The 24,043-nt window shown below is 45.2% G+C and overlaps 1 protein-coding gene across 2 annotated transcripts; it reads right to left on the minus strand.

The window, feature by feature from the left end:
* Positions 1-1,136: 1,136 nt before the first annotated feature.
* LOC119435465 (putative epidermal cell surface receptor) lies at positions 1,137-23,826 on the minus strand. Of its 2 annotated transcripts, XM_037702316.2 has the most exons (10): positions 23,553-23,826; positions 21,619-21,861; positions 18,290-18,541; positions 12,540-12,854; positions 11,788-11,989; positions 9,185-9,327; positions 6,819-7,029; positions 6,205-6,353; positions 4,626-4,837; positions 1,137-3,172 (listed from the first exon to the last, which is right to left on the minus strand). In XM_037702316.2, the coding sequence occupies exons 1-10, from the start codon at positions 23,770-23,772 to the stop codon at positions 3,122-3,124; spliced, it is 1,998 nt and encodes a 665-aa protein (XP_037558244.1). In that variant the 5' UTR covers positions 23,773-23,826; the 3' UTR covers positions 1,137-3,121. The 2 variants fall into 2 exon arrangements, with proteins under 2 accessions (XP_037558244.1, XP_037558245.1); XM_037702317.2 differs by lacking the exon at positions 18,290-18,541.
* Between the last annotated feature and the right edge of the window lie 217 nt (positions 23,827-24,043).

Below are 24,043 nucleotides of genomic sequence, written 5' to 3' on the forward strand. Positions count from 1 at the left end.
CATTCTATTCCTTAACATGCCAGACACTATCTTCGCAGCCACCTACTGCACACGTCTTCAATCCAGCATGATTGAACCACAGTGCGTTAGCGAAATCGCAGTTGCATTTGCGACAGCTGATCGCACCGAAGCAAGGTAAAAGCGGTAATGGTTTCGTATTCGTGCGCGGTCACTGAAGAAGACGTATGGCGCGCCGCCGAAAGCGCCATCTCGTTTCTATAGAACAAACTGATTCCGCGAAAAGCGTCAATAGGAAAAAAGAACAGATTTTACTTGCATCAGTTAACTCTCCTCTAGATTTCCAGAACCTGCAGTGTGACGTCTCCAGTCTTACATTTTTAATGCGTTGGAATTAGGAGTATCAGAGCGGCAGGCATGTCGCGTGAGCTACTGAACAACATTGAAATGTGGTGAACGAGGTTTCAATCATGGATCCGATATCTCAGAGACACGACGTAATGGTAAAGCATTTCTCTCGCATTTACAGCTAAATCACCCCTGAATTTCTTTATTAGTATTATATCACGTTTATACAAAACTAAACAGCCATCAAAATTAAAGGGCAACGGAATCTTTTCATTTCAACAAAAACCTGCCTTGTTAAAAGGCCTGTTCCTTAGCAATATTCAAATACCCTGGTACTTTTGTTCGTTTCGGAAACAAAACGACAAACCTATATTTGTATGTGGTTTACAAGAAAAAATCTTAGAAAGGAATGCCTTTCAAACCAAAAGAAAGTGAGTGTGTTTTGAGTACAGTGTGCTATTTAGGGAAACAAGATATATGCGCCTTTGTGGGGCACTGTCATACTCACACTTCAGAATAAATTAGAAATATATTCCGGCAACAAAACTACCGAATTATTTCCTGGAAAAACTGGTGATTGAGCTTCAAATCTTGTCATACTAAATCACTTGTACAAGCATATTTGCGGCTCAACTTTTTTTTTTCTGACACATTGTAGATCAATATCATTACGATTCATTGTGAACGGTTTTCCCACTGTCATTACTTTCCCGCAAAGTTACTTTTTTCTTACTGTCATATCACGAACCCAATTATGAATGTTGTTCTGGAAATGCGCATGTGTAGAGATGAAAGGAAAATAAAAAGAAACCTGGACAGCAGACATTTATTTTCACACAATAGATTTATTGTACACATCCTACACATGTACATTTCTTTTGTTTCAAGAAAAACACGTGAAGACATGTACTCTTTGTTCTCTGATAGCTTTGATAACATTTCATATGTACAATCACAACACACACACATGCTTCATTCAATCTTAGGCTGTAACGAACAGCGCTCCATAAATTCACTACGCGCTAAGCCAACATGACTCACCACTTAACAAAAAAAAAACTTATAACGCGACGTTTTCTGCTCGTAAAAAAAGCAACAATAAACTACACGAAAGCAAACACACCTTTTTTAAACACGCATCCAGCACTCGGAATGTCAAACAACAGCTCACAGCACATGTATTAAGCGTAGTCCTAAACACATTCTGTATGGCATTATAACGTGAGCCCAAGCTTGGCTTGATCTCAAATAAAATTAAGTGGTAGTTACGAAGGAACAAAGGACACACCGACAATTCATACTGAATGCTAGTTTCATTCAAGCAATATTAGAACGGCAAAAAGTTACAGCAAAAACATCACAGCCAAGAAAAAAAAAGACCTTTCACGCTGATATGAAATGTTAGGCTTTTTAGAACACTGACGATTGTGTCAGTGCGGTCGAAATAATGGATGGAAAGTCACCAACTCTTCTTGTGAGGTGGTTTGCAATTGGCAGTGTACAAAATTCACCGGTGAAACAGTTATAAGTCTAGGGAAGCTTTCATCTGGGACCTTAAATAAAAAAAAAAAGAACGATGTTGACAGGCCGTCAGCAGGACAGGGCCTGCTAATGTATGTCGCTTAATGTAAACGTTAGCGTTCAGTAAAAGAAGAGATGCGTATTGACGTGCACTCTCTGTAAGGTCTGGCCTCGACAAACTATGCAAATTTCAAGGGATATATGTATATCGCTTTTGCTGGCATTGTAGCGCAGAAAGCCGGCATCATCAGGTGCGGGTTTTCTAAAAAAACCTCAGGGCAAATAGTTTTATGTACAAAAGCATTTGAAAAGGAGGTGGTAAATATCGCAGCTCAGACACAAGTGACATCTGCGTTAAAACGGAACTGCTGATTGACCGTTTCAGTGCATACCAGCATGTGAAAGTTGTAGCAAAGTATCGCATGCAACATCCACGTCATCACTAATCACAACACAACACAACAAACGTTGTTTCATCATGGCAGATTGCGCCTCCTCGAAGGCGAGGACTTCGTAGCAGCCGGGTTAGTGTCCACTGTAAGTCGTTGTGGGTCACGTGACAATGACTTTTGCTGCCTACAGGCGCAAAATGGCGTAAAAAGAGACTAAGAAACATATTACGCAACTATGCAGCTGCTGTCTAACAATGTTTGCTGTGTTACGTAAGCAGCAGTCAGCTTTTGCACTTCAGCATGACCTTTTGTACGCACTGGTATATAGCAAGGTACGCAGGCTCAAATATACGAAGCAAATATTTAGAAATATGCGTCGCAGGAAAAAAAAAACTAAATTCACCTATGACTAAACAGAACTGGTGCGGTACGCTCCTAAACATCGTAATATGCTGTAAAGTGCCATCCTAACGGATCCCGTCATACAGGCAACTCCGTTGGCCCGATTTCAGGCAAAAACAGTAACGTTGTCGGCAAGTCAGCATACATTCAATCTGAATATATCTAATCTCAGTCGACGCATTCCACGTTGGCTGGTTGTGCTCATACACGCGCAGTTGGCGCAGCACTGTCCTAAATGCTGCCAAGGACAACATCTCTTGTTGTCCTACCTAAAAAGAAAAGGACCCCAGCAGCAACATGAACAGTCCTTTTGTTATTTGTGCGCTTTTTTTATGGAGAAAAAAAACAAGAATACTTATAACGTCATTCTTGCTGTCATCGTATGTACAATCATGTGTCAGGGGGGAATTATGAACATTATAGTATATTTATATTTATATATGTACTAGTGCTATATTACAATAACGCTCAGCGTGAAGACTATGTTTCTAGTGTCGCAGTCATGCTTGCACATTCCCGTTCTTCTCTTCGGGCTTCTCTCCATCATAAGTCTGTAAGAAAGAACAAGAATCGGAACAGTCATTGCACTGTGAGCAAAAGTTCAGTCCATTGTCGTTCTGTGTTCAAATATACATAATTGAACTATGGGGTTTAACAAAGCTATTACATGACTTTACTAGTTTTGTTAAAGTTCTTGACTTCAAAACCGAAATATATATATATAATGGCACGCCTCAAAGCATCCCCTAATTAATTCACTTTAAATCTTTTCTGCGAGCAAGTTTTGGTGTCATTTATAAAAAGGTATGTGTATAGCGACGTCACGACGCAGAACGTGGTCACATGGCAGCAGAACATTGCGAAATTTTGGCACCCACTTCGGCTGGCTCGGTCGTCTGCTATGCTGCTACATCATGACGCGCAGAGTGGCTATTCGACTGATTGAGAGGCTCATTCATTTATTGATTGGTAATGAGATAAATTTTATAACTAATCGATTTGCTGACTGGTTTCTTCCGTCAATCAGTGTCAGTAATTAGGGAAAACGTCGCTGATTCTCTGATTCACCGATCCATTTATTTGTTCATCCAGGGGTCGACATTTTCATAACATTTATTGACTCGTTGATTCACTCACTCAATCCTTGGTTGATCAGCAGTTAGGTAAGATTGATTGGTTGACTTATTCCCTCATTCATTCATTTATTTATTAGGCCGACTTGATGTTTTGTTGCATTCTTTTTTTTCATTACTCGACCGAGCGACATTGACTGGGAAAGAAAAAAATTCACGCAGAAACTCCTCTCGGAGTTGTCTAGGTATGCGTAAAGCATTGTGTCACTTGCTCATCAACCCGGTGTCATTATCAATGTTATGAAACTTTATCCGACCAGCATAAGCCCTTATAAACCCTCATCGGTCGTTATCAACCTTATCGAACATGATCCGATCCTTATGAACTCTTATCGCTCCTTTTTATTCTGGATGTCCAAACGAAGCTGTTGCAAAACCCACACTAGATTTGCTGAGGGGGGTATGCAATGCTTTATATTGATGGTTCGGATGCTTGTTTTGAGCTTGTTCTTCATTGAAACGTGTGCTGTTCTGTGTGTTGTATGGGTAATTTCAATGAACGTATGCACTGTTCGCTTCCTTTGCTGAGCTCTAGTAGCCTTTATCGGGGTATGAGCCATTGCTTACCGTGGTATGAGCCATTGCTTACCGTGGTATGAGCCATTGCTTACTGGGGTATGAGCCATTGCTTACCGGTGTATGAGCCATTGCTTACCGGGGTATGAGCCATTGCTTACAGGGGTATGAGCCATTGCTTACAGGGGTATGAGCCATTGTTTAGGTGGGTATAAGTCAATGTTTAAGGGGTACGGGCCATTACATTCGTCTTACGTGACGGACAGGATTCTCGTTGGTTAGGCATAAAAATGCTTACGCATTTGAAACACGCGTCATAGAAAGCCTTAGGATTCCGCGTGCATCTCCTTCCCACCTTGTAAGTAGGGTTGTCGTACGCAGACTCGGACGGGTTCCGAGTGATGGGCGCCTTGGCCGTAGACTGCCTCCGTAGTAGCAGCACCAGCACGACGGCAAATGCGAGTCCGGCAACCGCAGCGACTATGGCGACCACGATGAGGGCGATGTAGTACGCCTCGGCCGTGCTGTTGTCCTGGTGCACGCTGTGCAGGGCCACCGCTTTGCTGTCTGTTGGGGTAGAAGAAGAATGGAAAGTAAGACACGTTGCGTCATCATTCATTGTCCAATTAGATCCAAACGCGCTGGAATTTGCGCATGTGCAGTATGGTTAACTTTTTAAGGGAACACCTCAACTACTTTTAAAACCACTATACTATGAACATTGATTTATCAATGTTGAAAAAGAAGTGGCCGGTATAATTATTCCGACGTACAGTTATGCGTAAATGTATTTGTTTGTGGGTTTTTCCACCTCATGACAGCGATCATGCTGGCACATTTCACTCATAGAACAGCAGCGACGTAAGGACACTGAGCAAGAAGGCAGAACAGGTCCTTTTCTTTTTCTTGTCCGCTTACGTCCTTGCTTATGCTGCAAGCACAATGAATGTCGACCAACTCACCCAACTGCATGCATTGATACTCGTAATCCTAATTTTCATGCATAGTGCACGAACAATGGGTCTCCATTATTGTCAGTCGCCGTATACACAGCGCCGCGCGTGATGCCATTACGTTGCCTACTGCGCCAGCTGAGCCAAGTCCAGGGCAGTTGTTTGTAGTGCACGCTGTCTTACATTATCAAAGAGGCGATAAGTGATTCTATCAAGGAATGGAATGCCGTACCTCTTAATGAGCTTAAATCCGTGGAAGTCACTTAAAACTCGCGTTCTCAATAGTTCTGTCTAGGTCAAGCTGCTTTTTTGTGCTGTTTCGCTTTCGTTTTCTTGTAATGTTGTATTAGCGCTCTAGGCTTTTTATTGCGCATTTATCAGTGTACCTTGCCCCTCCTGCTTATGCCACGGGGCCTGCAGTATGATGTATATCAAATCAAATGAAGTTTATTTTCATTCTGTCAAGATACAGAAAGAAGGACTGTGACAAAAAGCTGTTTTACAAAACACCTTGACGAGTTCACTAAATAGATTAAACAAAATTGCAGGTGTACGGAGCGCAGCGTTTGTAAAAGAGCCACCATCGGAGGAAAGATCGCGCCCTTGGTAAAAGAGAAAAAAAAAGTTGCCTTGCGCCACACTTATTACCAGCGCGAGGCAGAAGACCGGGTATCTTTTCCGTCTTTGCGACTTTCATATAGAAGCGAGCCACAAACGCTATAGCAATGCCGATAGGCAAGTCACACATCTGATATTGCCTTATCATGCAAGTATCCACGGCAAGCAGCGGAAAAAGGTTCACGCGCAGCGCGGGATACTCAGTCGCACTAATTACTGTACTGGACACACAGCCTAGACGTGATACTGTAGCACCAGGCCCAGCAGTGTAAATCGGTGGTGTCCTATTTACTAGCACGAAGCCTACAAATGATATTGTCATCTGATTTGGTGCCTCCATTGTGCACAAGGCGGCTTCCATACCTTCGATCTCGTTGGACTCGGTCGTAGTGCTCGTCGTGGTCGACGTCGTCGTCGTGGTTGGCGGGGGACCCGGCTTTGTGTGGAAGTCCATAATGTTGGAGGTCGTCGTCTTGCCGTTGGTCAGGTAGGCCTCCACCCACACCTTGTACCTGAGTCACGGGGTACGACCGTGTGAGAAAAGCTATGCCACCAAACCCTTCTGCACCAACAATGCACCACATGCAAGCTCATGCCATCTAACATCAACCCAGAGATAACTGTCGGAGTGAACTGAACTTCTATAACTGCAATTTAATGTGGGCGAGTTAGTTACAGATAGTTTTAAATGTTTAGATGCGAGAAAGACACTTGTTTGCAAAAGTAATTGATTCATCAATTGATCGATTCAGTGACTGATTGATTGATTGATTGATTGATTGACTGACTGACTGATCGATCTCCTGATCGACCGATTCATTGACTGATTGGTCTACCGACCGACCGATTCATTGACTGATTCGTTTATTGATTAATTGATTAATTGATTATTTAATTGATTAATCGGTGGATTAATTGATTGATTAATTGATTGATTGATTTAATTATTAATTGATTAACGACTGCCGCCGGCTCACCTCTGTCCGGGCTTGAGGTCTTCCAGCAAAATCTTGGGCTCCTTGAGGACCATGAAGCGCTGCATGTGCTCGGCGGCCGCCTCGCTCTTGTACATGACGTTGAACACGTGCACGTACTTGGTGATGGGATCCGGTATGCCGTCCAGCACCAGCGAAGCCGAGTACTGTTCGGTCCTCTTCACGTTCACAATCAACTCGAACTGGTACTCGTCTGCGCAAGGAACCGCAACCATTCATTTAGGGCGTTGCTAAAAAACTTTGCGATGACTTCAACGCAGGGGCGTACGAGCGAATATTCGAAACTTTCGAATAACGGATCGAATACTGGCTTATTCGATTTGGTCCTCGTATTGGATGTGCAATTATTTGTAAATAGGAATGTATTTTTTTAATGATTTTGAATCATTTAACACTGCAACTGTGCGCATTCTAACATAAAATTGGTACAAAAGTACGATAAATCCCATCCTTGCTGGCATAGTGTATATGAAACACGAGAACCTACGTAACCAAGAAGGCTACAACGTTCAGGCAGCCACACTTTAAAGGCTGTACAGCGATCATTCGCACTCTACAAAGAGTTCTCTGCATGCGAACAAACTTCTAATTTGTTCCTGATGCTTCATTCGTGCTTTTCATGAACAACGCTTCATAACGTGCAATGTAACAATAGAAACAAGCTAGCGTTATGAATATTAGGATGGGAACATCGTTTTCTTTTTATTCATCGTGACAATGGCTGCTCATTATTCGAAAAATATTCGAAAAGGATTCTATACTCGATCTGATTCACTTCTGGCATTATTCGATTCGTATTAGATTAGGTCTCAAAAATTACTGCTTGCACGGCCCTATTGAATGAGAGGTACTGGCCAAAAAAAAAACAGTAATAATGTTTGTTTTGCAGAAAACCGTCCTTTGTGTGCTGATGGTCTGCAACTGTAACATTGCCGTGTGACACCATATCAGCTGCACGAAGCACATAGCAACAACTCAGCACTTACGGCATGATTGTCATTGATCATGCATACCGTGGATCTGAATTGCGTATGATAAGCATACATTTGTGACTATGCCTTGTTCTTAGAGATAATTTTTCTTTCACCCAGTGCAAAAAGTTTTCGTTATTCCTCATTGCTTCTATTTCAACCTTTTTTATAGCTTTCTAGCTCCGATTTTGGCAGTGCTAGCTGTTGAGTAGCCAAGATGCCCGTCTTCGCGATTAATAAACAAAAGCAACAATGACGACAACAAAAGCAACAACAACGACACCGGCAATGACGACAACCACTGACAGTGAGCTACGTACGCTTACAGACGCCTACGCGCCAAACACTATCAATAACGCCGCAACCATTACGGAGTGAGCTCAAACGCTGCGTGCTGCGCGTGTCCTTTTTTTTTCATTATTATTTACATGGCATAGATAGAGATATAATTGCACAAATACAACGTCGGCAACTCGTCTCTTAAACAGGTACAGTTTCAGATTCGAACATAAGTCTTAACCGACAGAAAGAAATAGCTTCGTTATATCCGATATTCACTATAAGCACATACTCGTCACACGCCAATATCTGCGGTAAACTTTTTTTTTATATTTGCTTTGTTATAGCCGATAATTCGTTATATGCATGCGTGTTCGTTATTTAGAAATTTTACTATTGTTTTGTACACTTCTGCACGCAGTCTTGTGGAATTAGTCAACGGACATGGTCTACAGTGCGCCAACAGAGTAACCACTAAGCGTCGGCATAACACGGGCTAACCTCCTCCTTTCCCTCTTTTTCCCCTTCTCGTATGAATGCTCCTTTGGATTAACCGTTGCCATATCATCGGCAGATCTCCGGGACTGCATGCAACGTTTTTCACCTATTGTACATCAGTCTGCACTTTCCTGTTCTGCAATGAACAGCTATTGCGACAGACATGACGAGGAAATAAAAAAAAGGTTGCACAATGAGTGCAACAGTCATTGACGCATTAATTACGCCATAGATCGGCATTTCCTGCTTAGCTTCACGAACAATTACGCCACGTTTTTCTTTTAAATGCCAAGCATTTCTTGGCGAACATTTGCCACTTTGAGAGTATCTCTCTCTCTCTCTCTCTATATATATATATATATATATATATATATATAAACTTGGCAGGCTCCCCGCACACTGCTTCGCCTAACATCGAATCCCACAGGGCGTGCGATCTGCCGTCTTTTTTTTTTTTTTTTGGTCAGTCTTGGTGTCAGTCTCTGCAGACTCCCGTCGAGCTCTCCTCGAGGACACTCCAGAGACCGCAATGTACAGTTTCAATAGTGCTATATTCTGAACTAGCAGCGCCAGAGAGGCACGGCAGAGTCAACTCCTCACCTCTGGGCATGGGGGCGGTCCTCATTTCCACGTGCTGCGCAGACTCGATGCGCGTCGGCAGGCCCTCGGGCACGGCGAACTGCATATCGATCAGGTACGACGCGCTGGGCTCCAAGTCCTGCAGCAGGTACGACGTCCGGTCCCTGCGAAGCGTACCGCGTTTATTCGCGTATAGACTGTGGTCGCGAACAGACGAAAGCCCCCTGATGTTCGAAGAAGGGGAGAAGAAGAAAACGAAATCCCTACTCTAATGACCGCTTTTGGCGCCAGCGTTTGATGAAACGCAGATTGTACCCAACGAAGATCGAGTTTCCGCACCAGAAAGCCACATAGATCGAGCTCGAGTGACCTCATGATTCCTGCTTCGATAGCATACTCGAAACCTTCGACGCAGGATGATTTCGATGAGTATAAAAGTGTGGTAGACATTACAAATCATTTGAGTATCGAATGAACTAAAAACTTTGGACGCGAAAAATCCGTCACTACGGCAGCCAGACAGCAGCTTGATCTCGGTTTCATAAGGTGCATGTTTTTCCAGGTTTTCACAGGATACCGCGAGGCCAGATGAAGTTAGCAACAATCTAAATGACCAGCGTCGAAATTGTGACAGCTCAGAATGCTCGTGACCAACACAACCTTCTCCGACATACCATATTTGGAAGCAACTGCAGGCACGCTTTGATCGATCGCGTTTATGTCGGCATTGTTTAGACTCTGCAAAGATCAACCCACCTTGGATGGTTATTGATTGATTTATTGCGATTAACTTGCTAAAGAAACACTAGGAGCATCTAATACGCCATAATGGTGGGCACCAGAATAGCTTGGACGACATTGAGTTTTTAAATGTGCATCTCAATGTTAACAAACAAGTGCTTTTGTTGCGATCTGTCCGCGTCGGAGTACAGCCGTCACAGACGTTAACGGAACCCACGACCGGTCGAATTCCCTAAACTTTGCGCAATACTGCTGGGCAGTAAACTTTGAGGTATACTCGGATACATACGGTAGCCAGTCTGTGCGTACGCCACGTCTCTATATAGTACTGAATATGGAAGAGAACCCGGGATGCAATCAGGCTGTAAATGAGATAGCCAGGGTCAATAGCTCATCGCGAAAAGTGATACCCCGGAGCTGTTTGTCTCTCGGGCATCAGCTAGGTCGCAATAAGCTGTCGAAGGTTTACTCAGTTGGACAGTTAGGCGAAGCGGGAGTTCGAGAGCGTGCATCGATTTTCCGGTTGAGTTTTATTAAGGCGGACGCGGTGAAAATGCGCGTCCCTGCGGGTGGAAATGCCATTTAGGGGGCTCGAAGTTTATCCGAAGTTCCATTTTGAGAATGAGCTGAATGTCTTTTCGGAAGAGCTCGCTGGCGGGGCAATTCCTTGCGCGTGCTACGTTTGATGTTTCTCCCTCAACAAAAGAAACAGGAACACGAGCGGTCGTTTGATTACGGTAGAACTTCGTTATAGCGAAGTTGTCGGGACCGGTAAAAATCGTCAATATGTCAGTAACTTCGCTATAGCCATAGTTCACCATTTTGCCTTTCTGAAATTAGAATTTCATCTGTTTTTAAGCACGGTGGGTTGATTCATATTAAAAGAGTGCAAATTTTCTTAACGTGCTTTTCTTAAAGTAAAAAGCTCTTTTTTTTTTTTTGTCTTAAGTATCCCGCAACCACCATTTTTAGTACGGACGGGCGAATTTCGGCTGAAAAGCTGTTTTGCTTAAATTCTACGCAATCAGTATGCACTCGGCTTCCCCGTGCCTGCGGTGCACGTTAAGGAACCCGGGTGGTCGAAATTAAACCGGAGTCCAACTAAGACATCTCTGCATGCTTCCGTACACAATCACAGTCGCGAGGCGTTGGGACTACAGTGCAAGCGTAAAAACTGCCGAGGCGTTTTGAATTATGAAAGCGCGCGAAAACGTGTGAGCCAAGCTTTAACGGCACTAACGAAAGAGGACGTTTCTTTCCTAGAAAAATTTTCGACGTCGTCACATTATTGTGGTTTCTGTGTCCTCTAGCAGCGACGTAGTATTACAGGTTTTACGTTCCGCGGTAATTGTTCTTAATACCGTATTTCCTCGAGTTTTACTCGCACCCGGTGTATCTATAATCTGGAGGTGCAAACTTTAGCTTAAAGTAAAAAGCCTAATTTTTTTTGTCTTAAGTATCCCGCAACCACCATTTAGTACGGACGGGCGAATTTCGGCTGAAAAACTGTTTTGCTTAAATTCTACGCAATCAGTATGCACTCGGCTTCCCTGTGACATTTTCGCCAGTATCCATTCGATATCGCTACGCAATGTAGAATTGTAGAAGGTTGCAGATGTAGTTAAATCTCGCTTCTTTAAAACTGCCTATGATATTAAAAAAAAAAGATGAAACCAAGTCTTCTCCGCATCCATAGATAGTAAGCACTACGCAGACATCCTACATTTAAACATGTCTGTAGTCCACAGACTGTAATCCGGTAACTACGATATTTATCTTGCTTCCTTTCTAAAAAAAATCCGTTTTCAATTATCTTTTGTGGTGCCTTACCTATTGTTTGTGTTTTGTCTGCGCGCAACTCAAGATAAACACACGGTTTTTACCTGTGGATCATGGGCGTGGTCTTCCATGGGGCGTGATCCTGTCCGTTCATTTTGTAGCGAATCTGCAGGCCATCAACGTACTTCTTCTCACGGCTATCCAGTGGCCTCCAGGACACCTTGGCCGTGTGTGGGTCGATGCTGTTCACGGCCATCATCATGTCCAGCAGCAGTAGCGGAGGCACCGTAGTCGTCGTCGTGGGTTCTGTAGCAAAGCAAGAAAATGAATTATCGTAAGTATACGGAACACTGGGCTAGCTGGTAATGGTCGATTTCCGTTTCTTTGCGTTTTTTCTCATCCCTGTCTTATTCAATATATATATATACTAAAGCTTGACTTGAGAGTCGGCTCTTATGTTCGCAGTGGCTTCCCTAATTAAATGCTAGAGTACCCGTTACCTTTAAATTGCTTGCATGGAGCGGTTGTCCTCCTCCGCCATTGCACTGCCCTATTCCTTAGGTAGTGTATACATTTTTGGCGCTAAAACCTAACAATCAATACTCTGGTCGGTTTTTACCATACCATCCCACTCAGGGGTTGGTATGGTAACACCGTACCATCCCCCCGCGACAGTACCATCCCCCCCGGATCCCTGGAGCCCCTGGAGCCTGGATCGTTGGCCCGACCGAACCAGTGATTCGGCCCCGTCGTGTCAATCCAGCTTTAAAGGCCAGCTCAACCTTCGCTAACACGAGCCTAATAAACCACCAAACAACGTCTCCTGGCCGAGGAGTCCGCGGAAGCTGTTACTCACCGGGTGGCATGGTGAGCTTGAAGACCTGGCTCTCCGGGCCGGACTGGAGAGAGTCGATGATTATCTGTATCTGGAAGAAGTACGTGGTGTCCGGACGCAGCCCGGGCAGGTAGTACTCGATGTTGGCCGTGTCGAACAGCCTCTTGGGACGCGCGAACTTCTGCGTACTCCAGGTCTCCCGAGGCGTGAGCGGGTCCGTGGTGAAGTGCAGCTCGGCGTGGCCCACCAGACCGATCAGGATGTTGGCCAGGGTGAAGCGGACACGTATCGCGGTGGAGTTGACGGCTACGACGCTGACGTTCTGCAGTTCCTTGCCTGTCGTCGGAACGGATTGGTAAACAGTGAGTCGAGGACGTTCGCTGCTCGCTAAAGGAAATTACTAAAAAAAGGAATACCACGCTAAACTTCTCACTGATATCTTACGCTTCTTGGGCAGGGAAAAAAATCTAGCCTTGCCGCGTGCGCACGCTCGGCACACCAACAAAATAGTCGCAAGAATGTAAGAAGGTGGCGACGCCACCTTGAAGTTGTCGCGCTAGTTCCCACGTCATAAAGTGATGTCCTAAAAGTTTGCAGACGGCTGATCAGGATCAGTGAACTGTTCGTCAATGAGCGAACCATTACCTCGCCATATAAAGCAACTGAAGACTCGGCATAGCGAACTTCTTTTTTTTTTCGGCACAGAAGATAAAGGGGGCGCAAGTACGCGAATATACTTTTAAATCATGATGTCACACTGACATCCAGAGGCAGCGCTTTTTGGTGTGAAGTTAGCGCACAAAATTTGGCCTTCGTTCTCTCCTATCGTAACAAACCTCGCTCCCCGATATAATAGCACTAGAGTATGTAAAGATTACTAGAGCAGTGAAAAGTGATTTACTGCTGATTTATAGCATCCCTTTAACTCTGGCGAAATAAGCCATAGGTCGCATTTTACGACAGCCTAGCTGCCGATGTTCCACTGTTAGTTTAGGTAATCCGGTACACGTGGTTCGATTCTTTGTACGTTCAAACGTACCATCTGTCCTAGCAACATCGGCATCCAGCAGGATTACACCAGGTGTTCTGGCTATGGTAGTTTAGCTCAAAGGGGTGGACGGGCCCAAACAAAACAACAAAAACAGACATAGGTGTTGTTTCTTTCATGTTTCTCCATCATTCATTCATTTTCGTTGATTTATTGTTCATTCCTTCATTTATCATCAATTAATTCATTTATTTATTTGCAGTCCATCCGGTTGCGTTGAACGTTTTTAAATTTCCTGGTATTCAAAATTCAACACTGGACTGATCTTGTCCTGTGCGAGCGCTTGCGCTACACGTTCTTCCTTGCCTCTACACGTTACAACCCAACAATGTGCAGTCTTCCCACACTACGTAGTTTCATACGACAATTGCCAAGGGAAACGCTGCGTTATTCGAACTGCTCGAATGGCGTTTCGAGAGCGTGTGAGTAATGGCGAGTACAACCTTCAGCCATCCAGCTCCTAATGTGAAGCTTCCTTTCAGCTAATTTTTCATCACAACTTCATTACGCAGCAATAACGAGTTCCGCTAAATTTCTCAGTTATGCGGTTCACATGTTTTCAGGAAACCGCTGAGGGGAAAATTTGCATTAAACAAATTACCCAGAAAGTAAGGGTCAGCCAAGTGTCGACGCTAAAGATAAGATCAACGGTCCATGGTGATTAAAATGATTCTATAAATAAATGTTGATTATATATCTCTAATGTGTCGCTTTTTGTCTCTCTTTATGTTCATTATTCGCTCATTTGATATCTGATTCGTATCGTATTTCATGCGCAATTACGTCGACCTTGTCTTCCTTAGCGTGGACACTTGATTGACCCTTTTTTTTTTTTTTTTTTTTTGAACAAGAGACCAGTTGGGTCGAACCTAGAGACTGCGCATTCTACGGTGCAATGTGGCTAACTTGTGCTATATTGGCGCTAATAGACAATATGCAAGTCTGTAAGTTGACTTTCCCACAGAGCTAACTTTCCCTAACCAAGATTACCGTGTTCCTGTTAGTGGCGTTGGTAAAGCTGAAAAACACGTTTTGAAACCTTGGACTGTGCGGGGAACGGACGGTGCGATGAATGATGTAACTGACCCGTATGTTGGCACTTCAATTACGATTCTATGCCGAGGTTCGCCTTCTTAGTTGCGTCAAAGAAGTAGTGTGGAGAAGCGAAATTGCAGGTTCTGCATATCGTGTATTACGCCCATACTGTTTTTTGCCTACGCCGCGAGTAATGCTCGCTTCTTGTGGGCACCGGCGAAGCTGCCTTCCACACACCACTGCCCTGCGTGAGCCCTGATTAGTCCAAGCGAACTAGCTCCATTTCCAAAAAAGTGTGTCATACGGTGGCTTTGCCTCAACATGCGTATATTTACGGCAGTGCACCCTTTACAGGAATACAGTGCAATGCTGGTTAATTTTCGACTATATTGCCCCGAATTGCGTCCGTACCGTTAGTTTTACCTACTCTGCAATAAATTCACACTTTTTGTCTCGTTGAGACCTACAATTTGATACCAGTTTGCTACTCGATACGACTCTCTGGAGGCGCGAAAGAGGCCGTAATTTTGCTAGAAGTGGTGACAAGATACCCAGATGCGCCAAATCCTTGCGAAGTGATGCTAAGAAGCCCTTGTCTTAAAACGAATTTACCTGCGGTGAGCGTACCAACCACAATTTTTAAGCCTTAGCTATATGTCCTTTTTGATAATACTCAATTCGCTATATACTATAAACAATCCGTAATAAATTGAGCTTGTTCCTATTGCTAAATACTGAATTGCTTTACACATATGTTACGGGAAAAGGTGCAAACAGGCTGTTCGTCGAAGGGCTATAAATGAAACCTCAAATTCTGGTACTGACGGATTCATACCCGAGTGGCGACAAATACATGTACTTGCCGTAATTTGGATAGTTGCCATTGCATCTCGTACGACGCGCCTTAGAATCATATTGATGTGATGCTTAAGCTTCGGTGAATGTTCATGTTTTGCACATTTGTCATGTCTTCACATTCGTTCGTTAGTTTGTTTTTACCACTGCACCGCATCATTCCTCTCACACTCCCTCTATCTGTCAAGCACTATCCAAAGGTTTAAGCGTGAATAAATAAAACAACCACGCATTACACTGACCTCCCGTTAATTACGTGAAACAATACTATTGTGTGCCGCGAGGCTTTAGTCTGCGCAATTTAGATGATAGACCGTTTAAAGAGCAAGACGTCTCAGAACCCCTTGCTACGGAAGACCTGCATCTGAAAGTTGCATAGGTGGTCTGTTACATACCAGTGCATGCATTGCCTGGGCGTTTAGTCTTGAAATTACAATGCGCCTACCCTTGTTTTACTTATGGTAGCGTTCCTTTCGCCCTTCATTGAGCGTTGGGTAGCCAACCAGGCGCATTTCTGGTTTCGCTCCTCACTTTTCCGTCTCTCTCTCAGAAAGTCCTCGATAGTAGTTGCAACGGACGAATCAACTAACGAACGAACGAACAGACATACAGACAAACAATTCCAGGAGCTCCCCAATGACTGATTACGTGACTGCAGCTGTAGTTACACTCGCTGTAGGAGCTCGCAGGTGTCCTAGACCGCTCGGGTTGCTAAGTGTGGCAGGAGAAATTGTCACAACCTCAACTGTTACATATCTTACTGGCTTAACAATTGCTTCCCAAGTTGTATTCTGAACGCTCTGAGGCTATAGCACATATATACCGGGTGTTCAAAATTAAGCTTTACAGGAATTTCTAAAAATCGCCTATGGCCGGTAGCATAATTCTTATCCTTGAGCTCGGTTATTCGAAGAGGCGGACATTAGTAGCACGCGAAATCGGAACAAATGTTCAACTAATTAACAAAATTGACTAATGAACTTCTTAGTTAATTACTTTACGACACATATTGCAATTTACGAATTGTAGCCGGTGAGTTTGCAAGGCGCATCCACTTGAAATGAACTTCCAGGATGACACCATTTTCGATATATTATTTCCGAAAGTATTGGACGAAATACATGGTCTTTCCAGTTACTTTTGTGCTACAATGTATAAAAGAGCATTTTGGCAAAAAAGTAAGTGGAACAACAAAGCATTTTTACGGCGAGTTTGATGACGCATATCTCCAAACTGGCGTCCTTCTGGAATTTCATTCCAAGTGGATAAGCCTGACAAGCTCACCGGCTACAATTTGTAAATTGCAACATGTGTCGAAAAGTAACTAAGAAGTTAATCAGTGAATTTTTGATAATTACTTGAATATGTACTTCGATTTCTCGTGCTACTAATGTCCGCCTCATCGAATAACGGAGCTCAATGATATGAAGTATGCTACCTACCACAGGCGATTTCTAAAAATTCCGTAAAACTTAAAACTGAACGCCCTGTATAATACCGTGTTAACTAAAGTTCATTTGCACATACAGAAAGTCAAAACGCATTTTTTTCCATGAAGTCTCTGAGTCGGTAGAAACCTTGTTTTATACCTTACCATTTCGGCGTCAGCTGTTTGCAGACTTTTTACAAACAGTGAGCCAGCATGTACATATTGTAGACAAAGTAAGTCTGCAACAAAACAGTCTACTTGAAGTGCGTAGACAATCTATAGTCTATGGGAGTACCGCGTGCAGTGAAAACAGACTAGCGATTGTGTAACGTACACATTGCGGTATACATTTACAAGTGCACCCAAGTCGTACTTCAGGCCCCGAGAATTGGAATTTTCTTATACTGAATGGCAATAGAGCGGTTGATAAAATCCCTTAGCGAGGCACTTGTTTATGCCAGTAAAAAATGCAGTATAAACAATCAATAATGACTTTCACAGATCGTGTTAGCTTCCTTCACCTCCGCTGGAATTCCATTGAGCGGAATGTTTTAAATAAACCACCTGAAGGACGAAGCGGAGACAAGCGCGCACAACAGGGAAGAGACGTGTGATACGTGGTCACTCCACCAAAGTACCTCAACGCGTGACGAATCACGCCGTCTCTGGCACCGGCTCAGTTTTCAATACACCCGTGTTCGGGATCGGCCCACTTTACTAGGCAAAAAAAAACCAACAGAGCAGTCGCGCCAATCCCCGAGGAGGGAGGCAAATAAAGTTGTAGTTTAATAACCGACTTAAGAAGCACTTGTATGCGAATGTTTGTTCCAGCGATGATACTTATGCCCCGTTCCTTCTTTCTTCGTGAAATTTCGTAGATAACAGAGCCGATCAACGGCACGTTTGCAAGGGTAGTACACACGACTTTAAATAAGCGATTCGTTACACGTGTAGTACATTCCGTATCTTGGCGTTCGCAGTCAGAGACTAAGCAAACCACTCATTGATCGAAAGAATGAAAGCGCCGCAAAGAAGCAAACGTTGATAAGTTTTACCTGCAGGCTTTCGTGCGACCTCTGGGGACGTATTCTTCGACGATTCACTTTAGGCGATACTATCGCCTTGGCCATCAGGCGCGCGCTGATTGGCTGGTTGAGCAAACTCAGATGAGCTCATCAGCACGTAGTGCTCAACCAGCCAATCAGCTCATCCGATTTTGCTCAACCAGCCAATCAGCGTGCGCCTGATGGCCAAGGCGTGGCCAATTAGGCGTGGCCAAAGCGATACTATCGCCGAAAGTGATCGTCGCACAATACGTCCCCTGATTTGTACCGAGGGCTAGCACGAAACAGTTGGGTTATCGCGCGCAAAACCACGCGATACCGTACCGTAAACCGTCATTACCTGGCTGCGTGGGACTACACACAATGTAGGGGCAGACGCCGGGGTCGTTGGGCGTGACGACCACGGGCCGCGGGCACTGTGGGTTCGGCTTTTGGAACCGCTCGGGGATGGCCGGACACGAGGACGTGCACTCGGCCTCGGCGGCGCCAGTGGCGCGCAGCTTGCACGAGCACTGGCGGCGCACGGAGCCCTTGACCATCTCCCACTCCTCGTGCAGCTTGTAGCGTTCGCCGTGGAACAGGCAGTGCACCGCTACGCGAGGGGGCGGGCCGCGTGCCGCGCAAGCGGCGGGAGGGCGCAGTTTAGAAGACACACACACCCGGGTTTAGGCTAACACAAAAAAGCTGAGGGGTTTGTCGCAGATGGTTGAAGCCGAGAGCGTCTGCACTGGTTTGGCTTGGTTTGGTTTGGTTTTCATGTCGGTGAAATTCGGAGCGAGCTCATTTGCTTCGCACGTAGAAGTCAACGCACTTCTCTAGAACGCGCGAAGCACGTTCTCTGGACTGCGCTGGCGATATCTGAAGATGACATGTGGCACAAAATCGGCTGTTTGTGAGGTTGCGTGACTACATTTACAGTTTCCATTGATTTCTCTGGACCTGGTGGTCGGCTTAAGCTTTAGTAGCTGCTTTGGCCCTCAGGAGTGTGTTCCAGACATGTGTGTTTACCTCTGTAATATTTGTTATCAATAGCTAGATACGTCGCCGTTGAGAGCGATTAGAGAGAGTGAGAAGTTTAATGATACGAAATGCAGAGAGGTCGGCCTGAGGTGCATTCCTCTAGCCATCTACTCGTACTGATCGAATGTTTATGCACCGACCAGCCGATCAGTTGGTTGATCGACGGACCGTCCTCCATCTATAGACTTACTGACAGACCGGATCAGCCTTACTATGTGCAACTTTGACAAGCTTCCACAGCTAAGGTCAAGGATTATTAAAAGTGACGTCTGACTCGCCGGTTAGTTAAGGACTCAATGTGGAGATGGTTTCAAAGCTTGTGTGTAATTTACGAGGCAATGGATATTTGAATATTAGTGTAGTAGCGAGTCCAAGGGATCGGTTCGTGGGTGGCTGGATGACTGAACTGGGTGACTGTTTGACTGCCTGAGTGATTGATCGATCAACTGGTCGACCGACCACATGATTGAGTGAGTTATCCGGGCTTCGAAATTGACTGATAGAGTAATCGACTGATTTGCTCACTGATATGCCCAATCAGTTGATGATCATTCGATTTCCTGATTCATTGAAATACCGACGAATCTACCGTACATCTTACCTAGAAAGCGAAACAGAAAAATGTCGCTGACATACACGAAAGTAGCGCAACAGTAAGGAACTGTTCTTGTGCGCCGAATATTGTGTCGTTCGTTATGGTCGTGCATGCTTTTCAACGTCCTGCCTAACAATTTCCTAAAAATTTGAAGGCAATATCTTGTATAGTTCAAGTTGATGCACCTCTGAAGCAGCTTAGGCTAGAATGTACCAATGTTGTTTTGCGCAAGCTGTCGTCTGTACGTCATGATAACGTCACAACTTTCTTTGTGTTTATGAAGAAGGTGTTGGGCACATTCTGCCAACCATGCCGCATGGCCTTCTCAGCTGGGGAGGTATTCTGTAAGATTCCACCTAGCGGACATGACCATTTGGTGTGCTGTTGAAGTGCTGATTGGTTGTGGCGCATGGCTCCTGCTAAAGTGCACCCCAGCCCAGCCAATCAAAACTTCAAAAGTAACAAAATGGACATGTCCACTAGGTGGACTACAGAATACCTCCCCTGGTCCACCAGAACAGCGGTACATTTCTATCTCTCGCTTCAACCACCTGCAACAAGTTTAGTGCACTATTTAGACTTTTCAAAGCTGCTTCCCACATTAAATTCTTGTGGCGAGCACCGCATTTTTCCGCAGCATATCAAGTTATGATTAATTTTGGTTAATACACTCCTGCAGGAGTGAGAACAGTTCAGTTATAGAGCAAACATTTATCGAACGGCACACTTGGAGTGCTGACTTATCTGGCAATGGCAGCCTTTCCCAAGAACTGCGCGGTGAGTTTGGCATCGTGCAAGTTTGGCAATGTGCCAGTTTGGCATTGTGCCTCGGTGACTATATTTCTTAAGATTTTGAAACGTTTCACGAATGTGGCGACGCACCAGAATTTCTTCAGCCGAAAGCAATTCATTTAGTTTTTCAGTGTTGCTTCACTGGGCATAATTGTTATTTATGCTGCGGCGTGCGTTATGACAGACGGCAAGCAGCTTTCAAAAGCAAGCTTACAACCTCTCTTAGTTGCTATAGAAACCGCTTCGCGTAGTTTAGGCATGCACAGTCACAAGAAACGTGGGTAGCTCGCCGCACTTTTTTTTTCTTTCAGACTCTCCATTTAGCATGCAAATTTAAGAACAGACATTTTCCCTCAACGGTTTAGGCTTAGCACGAAGGCGCTTACCGTAAGGAATGTTTACCGCGTTTTAGGCATGCATAATTCATGCTTGCGAGTATGAAGGTTAGCGCGGATTTATCGTTGGCACAGTATATATAATACTTCGCAGACGACCGAGAAATTTGGGCTCGTCAAATCTTCCTCGGTGTAAATTTTACATGAACGTTTGTGCTTGTCTAAGGTAAAGTCCTGTCTATCAAGCTGAGCTGCAGGCCGAATACGGAGGGCATGACATGACGTGATAAAGAAACCACTGCTTCACGACGCCCGACACAAACTGACTAGACGAGGCCGATGGCTAGAATGTCTGGCCTTTTTGTGCGCTTTTTTTTTACACTTCTGTTGTTTTGATCTGTAATCTCATCAATATAGAAGACTTGATGCATTGCAGTGTGCAGTCATGTATGTGCCAACTTCTGCACCTTTACTTCTGTGAAATCAGCAACAACGTCTGCAACAATTCGTGCAACGACTTCTGCAAAAATCTTCCTCAACTACATCTGCGCAGTGAAAAGGATTAGTGCTGCGAAAAAAAATGTAGTTTCTGACCCACCAGCGATGTCTACACACTGCAAGGCAAAAGTCATCCTTGCTGTATACAATGTCTTTTTTTTTTTCCTCTACCGGTGGCATTAAAATGCCCAGCTGACTTGTCTGGTTCCTATGTGCAGCGTTTTCTCGTTTCTAAGTGAAGTGGTTTCTTTCGTCCGTCATACCCTCACAGCTAAACAAAAAGAGTCCTGCTGCTTGTTCCGTAATCACCGACTTGATCGGCGGCCATTGCCGTGCGTCACGCTACGAGGTGGCGCTACGAGGCAGTGTTCGCTTCGTCAGAGACAAGCCGTAAGTACGCTACGCGTGCCCCCGAGATCAGCGACTTACCGGGCTTCTCGGGTTCTCGGCACATCCAGTGGGTACAGCACTCGTCTCCGGGCAGGTGGCCACGGTAAGCCTGCGCTGGGTGGCACGGGAGCGTCGGTGGCGGTGAGCTGTTGAGCGGAGGACACCGGTTCTCGCACGAAACGTTGCCGTTGACGCAGACGCAGCGTTTGCCGCAGTCGAGCATCTCCTGCGGAATCTGCTGGAAGTTGCGGAACTTGACGCCGTTGAAGAGGCACGAGCCGTCTGGCAGATAATCGACGGGAAAAGAGAAAGAAAAGATAACATCGTTCTGTGAGGTAGGGTGCTGATTACCAGTTGTAAGTGCTAGTGAGATTTCTTTTTAAAGTGTAGCTCTTAGGCGCCCGTTCCTTCGGCGAGCGTCGGCGGCGTAACCGAGCGAACGAGCACAGCGCAAGATGAAAGCAAACGCGGATCGCAGCGGGGGATAAAAAACGCGAGGAGGAAAGTGGCAGTGGAACCATGGGGCGCACAGTGGAGGAGGAGGGAATGGCGAAAGCGTGAGAAGAAAAGCGTAGTGCGATGACGGTGGCTCTCGCGATCTCTAGATTAGCGAGGCCGCCGCGCCACACGTCGCTCCGTTTGCAAAAGTGTCGCACGAGGCAGATTGTGCGCGCCATCCAATATATCGCGAAATTAAAGCACGTATACAGCTGCGCTCAAAGTTTGCATTAGGGAGTATCGTAATCGTCGGTTGATGTTTTCTTGTGGCAAAGGCATGCAAAGTGCTCAATTTCTCGCGTCGGAACACCGGACTTTTCCGTCAACACGTTTGTAAACTGTTGTAGAGCAGTTCCTTGCGGGATATGCTAGAAGTTGCGAATATTACGCCATCGAACTCACGCGAACGGTCTAACAGAGATTATATTAGAAAAGGAAGGAAAAGACCTTTCACTGAGGCTCAGGTGGCCATCACGGACAGTAAGAGTTTCGTATAGCTCATTCCTCTGTAGCAAAGCCATGTACCATGAGACATTTTCTGTGCTGTAACACCGGACTCGTACTTTAACAGGTTAGTGACCTGTTCTGTAGGAGTTACATCAGACAAATTCTGGAAAGCGGGTGTACAGCAGTTTGGGAACCCACTGACATGCGACAGAGACACGGTTAAAAAAAATTCAGCAGCATTTATTACGTGCCACAACCACGATCTGATTCTGACGCACGCCTTAGTGAGCGCCTCCGGATTAACTTTGACTTCCTGCGGTTCTTTACCGTGTACCCAATGCACGGTACAAGGGCGCCTTTGCATTTCGCCCGTATGGAAATGCAACCGCCGCGGCGGGGATTTGAAACCGACCTCGTGCTTAGCAACGCAACGTCACAGCCACTAAGCAACGACGGTGTGTAAGTCAAAAAAGAAAAAAGCGAGAACTTGCAACATGCTATGACATTACCACAAGAGTTAAGAGCAAAACCATAACGCAAGCTGAAATCACGTTAACAAGACACAAAACTAAGTAAAAGCGACGCGTCTTAAAGCAGGAAGGGTTCTTAATGCAGGTAGAAGCTTCACACTAGCAAAAAATGAAGAAAGTTGCTTTTTATCCTCACCCCTGTGGTTTACAGAGAGTAGTTAACATCAGCAGTAGTCGCTTAAATATCGAATACCGTTCTGCCATTTCTGTCGCCAAGAGGCCAACACATGGCTAGGTTAAAAGCACTCAAATGAGCCAAAAAGTTAGCTGACCTAAGCATCATAGAGACAAATGGGTATCACCCTAGACGGTATTACAGAACTGCCAGAGTACTTTTCAAAGCCCACGCAAAATTCTCGGCCTGATGAGGCAAACGTAAGCAGCTAGCATGAGCTTTCAGTCTGCCGACTACTGCCCAGAGTATCTTTTTATCGTGCATTTCTTTAAAAGCAGTATGAGCCGCATGTAGCCAGAAAGTAAACGAGCAGGACACCGCACCTTTCTTGCACTTGGACGGCGGGCAGCAGTTCGGCGGAGATGGCTGGAACGCTGGGTCGATGTCCCACTCGAGGCACTCGCTGAAGTGCTGGTTGAAATGGTGCGGGCACTCGATGATGGCGCAGTTGACGCGCAGGTTGGCGCCGCAGTGGCAAACCTCGAGGCAGCCGTTGTAGAACTCCTCGTTGACGTTGTACATCCGCCCATTGTACTTGCACATGGCCGGGCCAGGCTGGGGAGCGGCCACGGCGGTGCTAGGCGGTGGGGCTGGTACTGACGCTGCAGAGGGGTAACAGTGTGAGTATCTCGCGCACTCGTCTTTACAGATTTCTTTATCGTTCACTCACAAATGAAGAATGAAATACGGCTATAGAGGTTAGCAGAGGCAACTAAATGGCACTAGATGCTCCCTGGGCTCCTGGTCCTCAGTTCGAGTCCCGACGTACCCGGAAGACCGCGACTGACTCGTTAAGCGACAAGCGTTGTGTGGT

Source organism: Dermacentor silvarum, unplaced genomic scaffold (assembly GCF_013339745.2).
Source record: "Dermacentor silvarum isolate Dsil-2018 unplaced genomic scaffold, BIME_Dsil_1.4 Seq727, whole genome shotgun sequence".
Taxonomy (NCBI): domain Eukaryota; kingdom Metazoa; phylum Arthropoda; class Arachnida; order Ixodida; family Ixodidae; genus Dermacentor; species Dermacentor silvarum.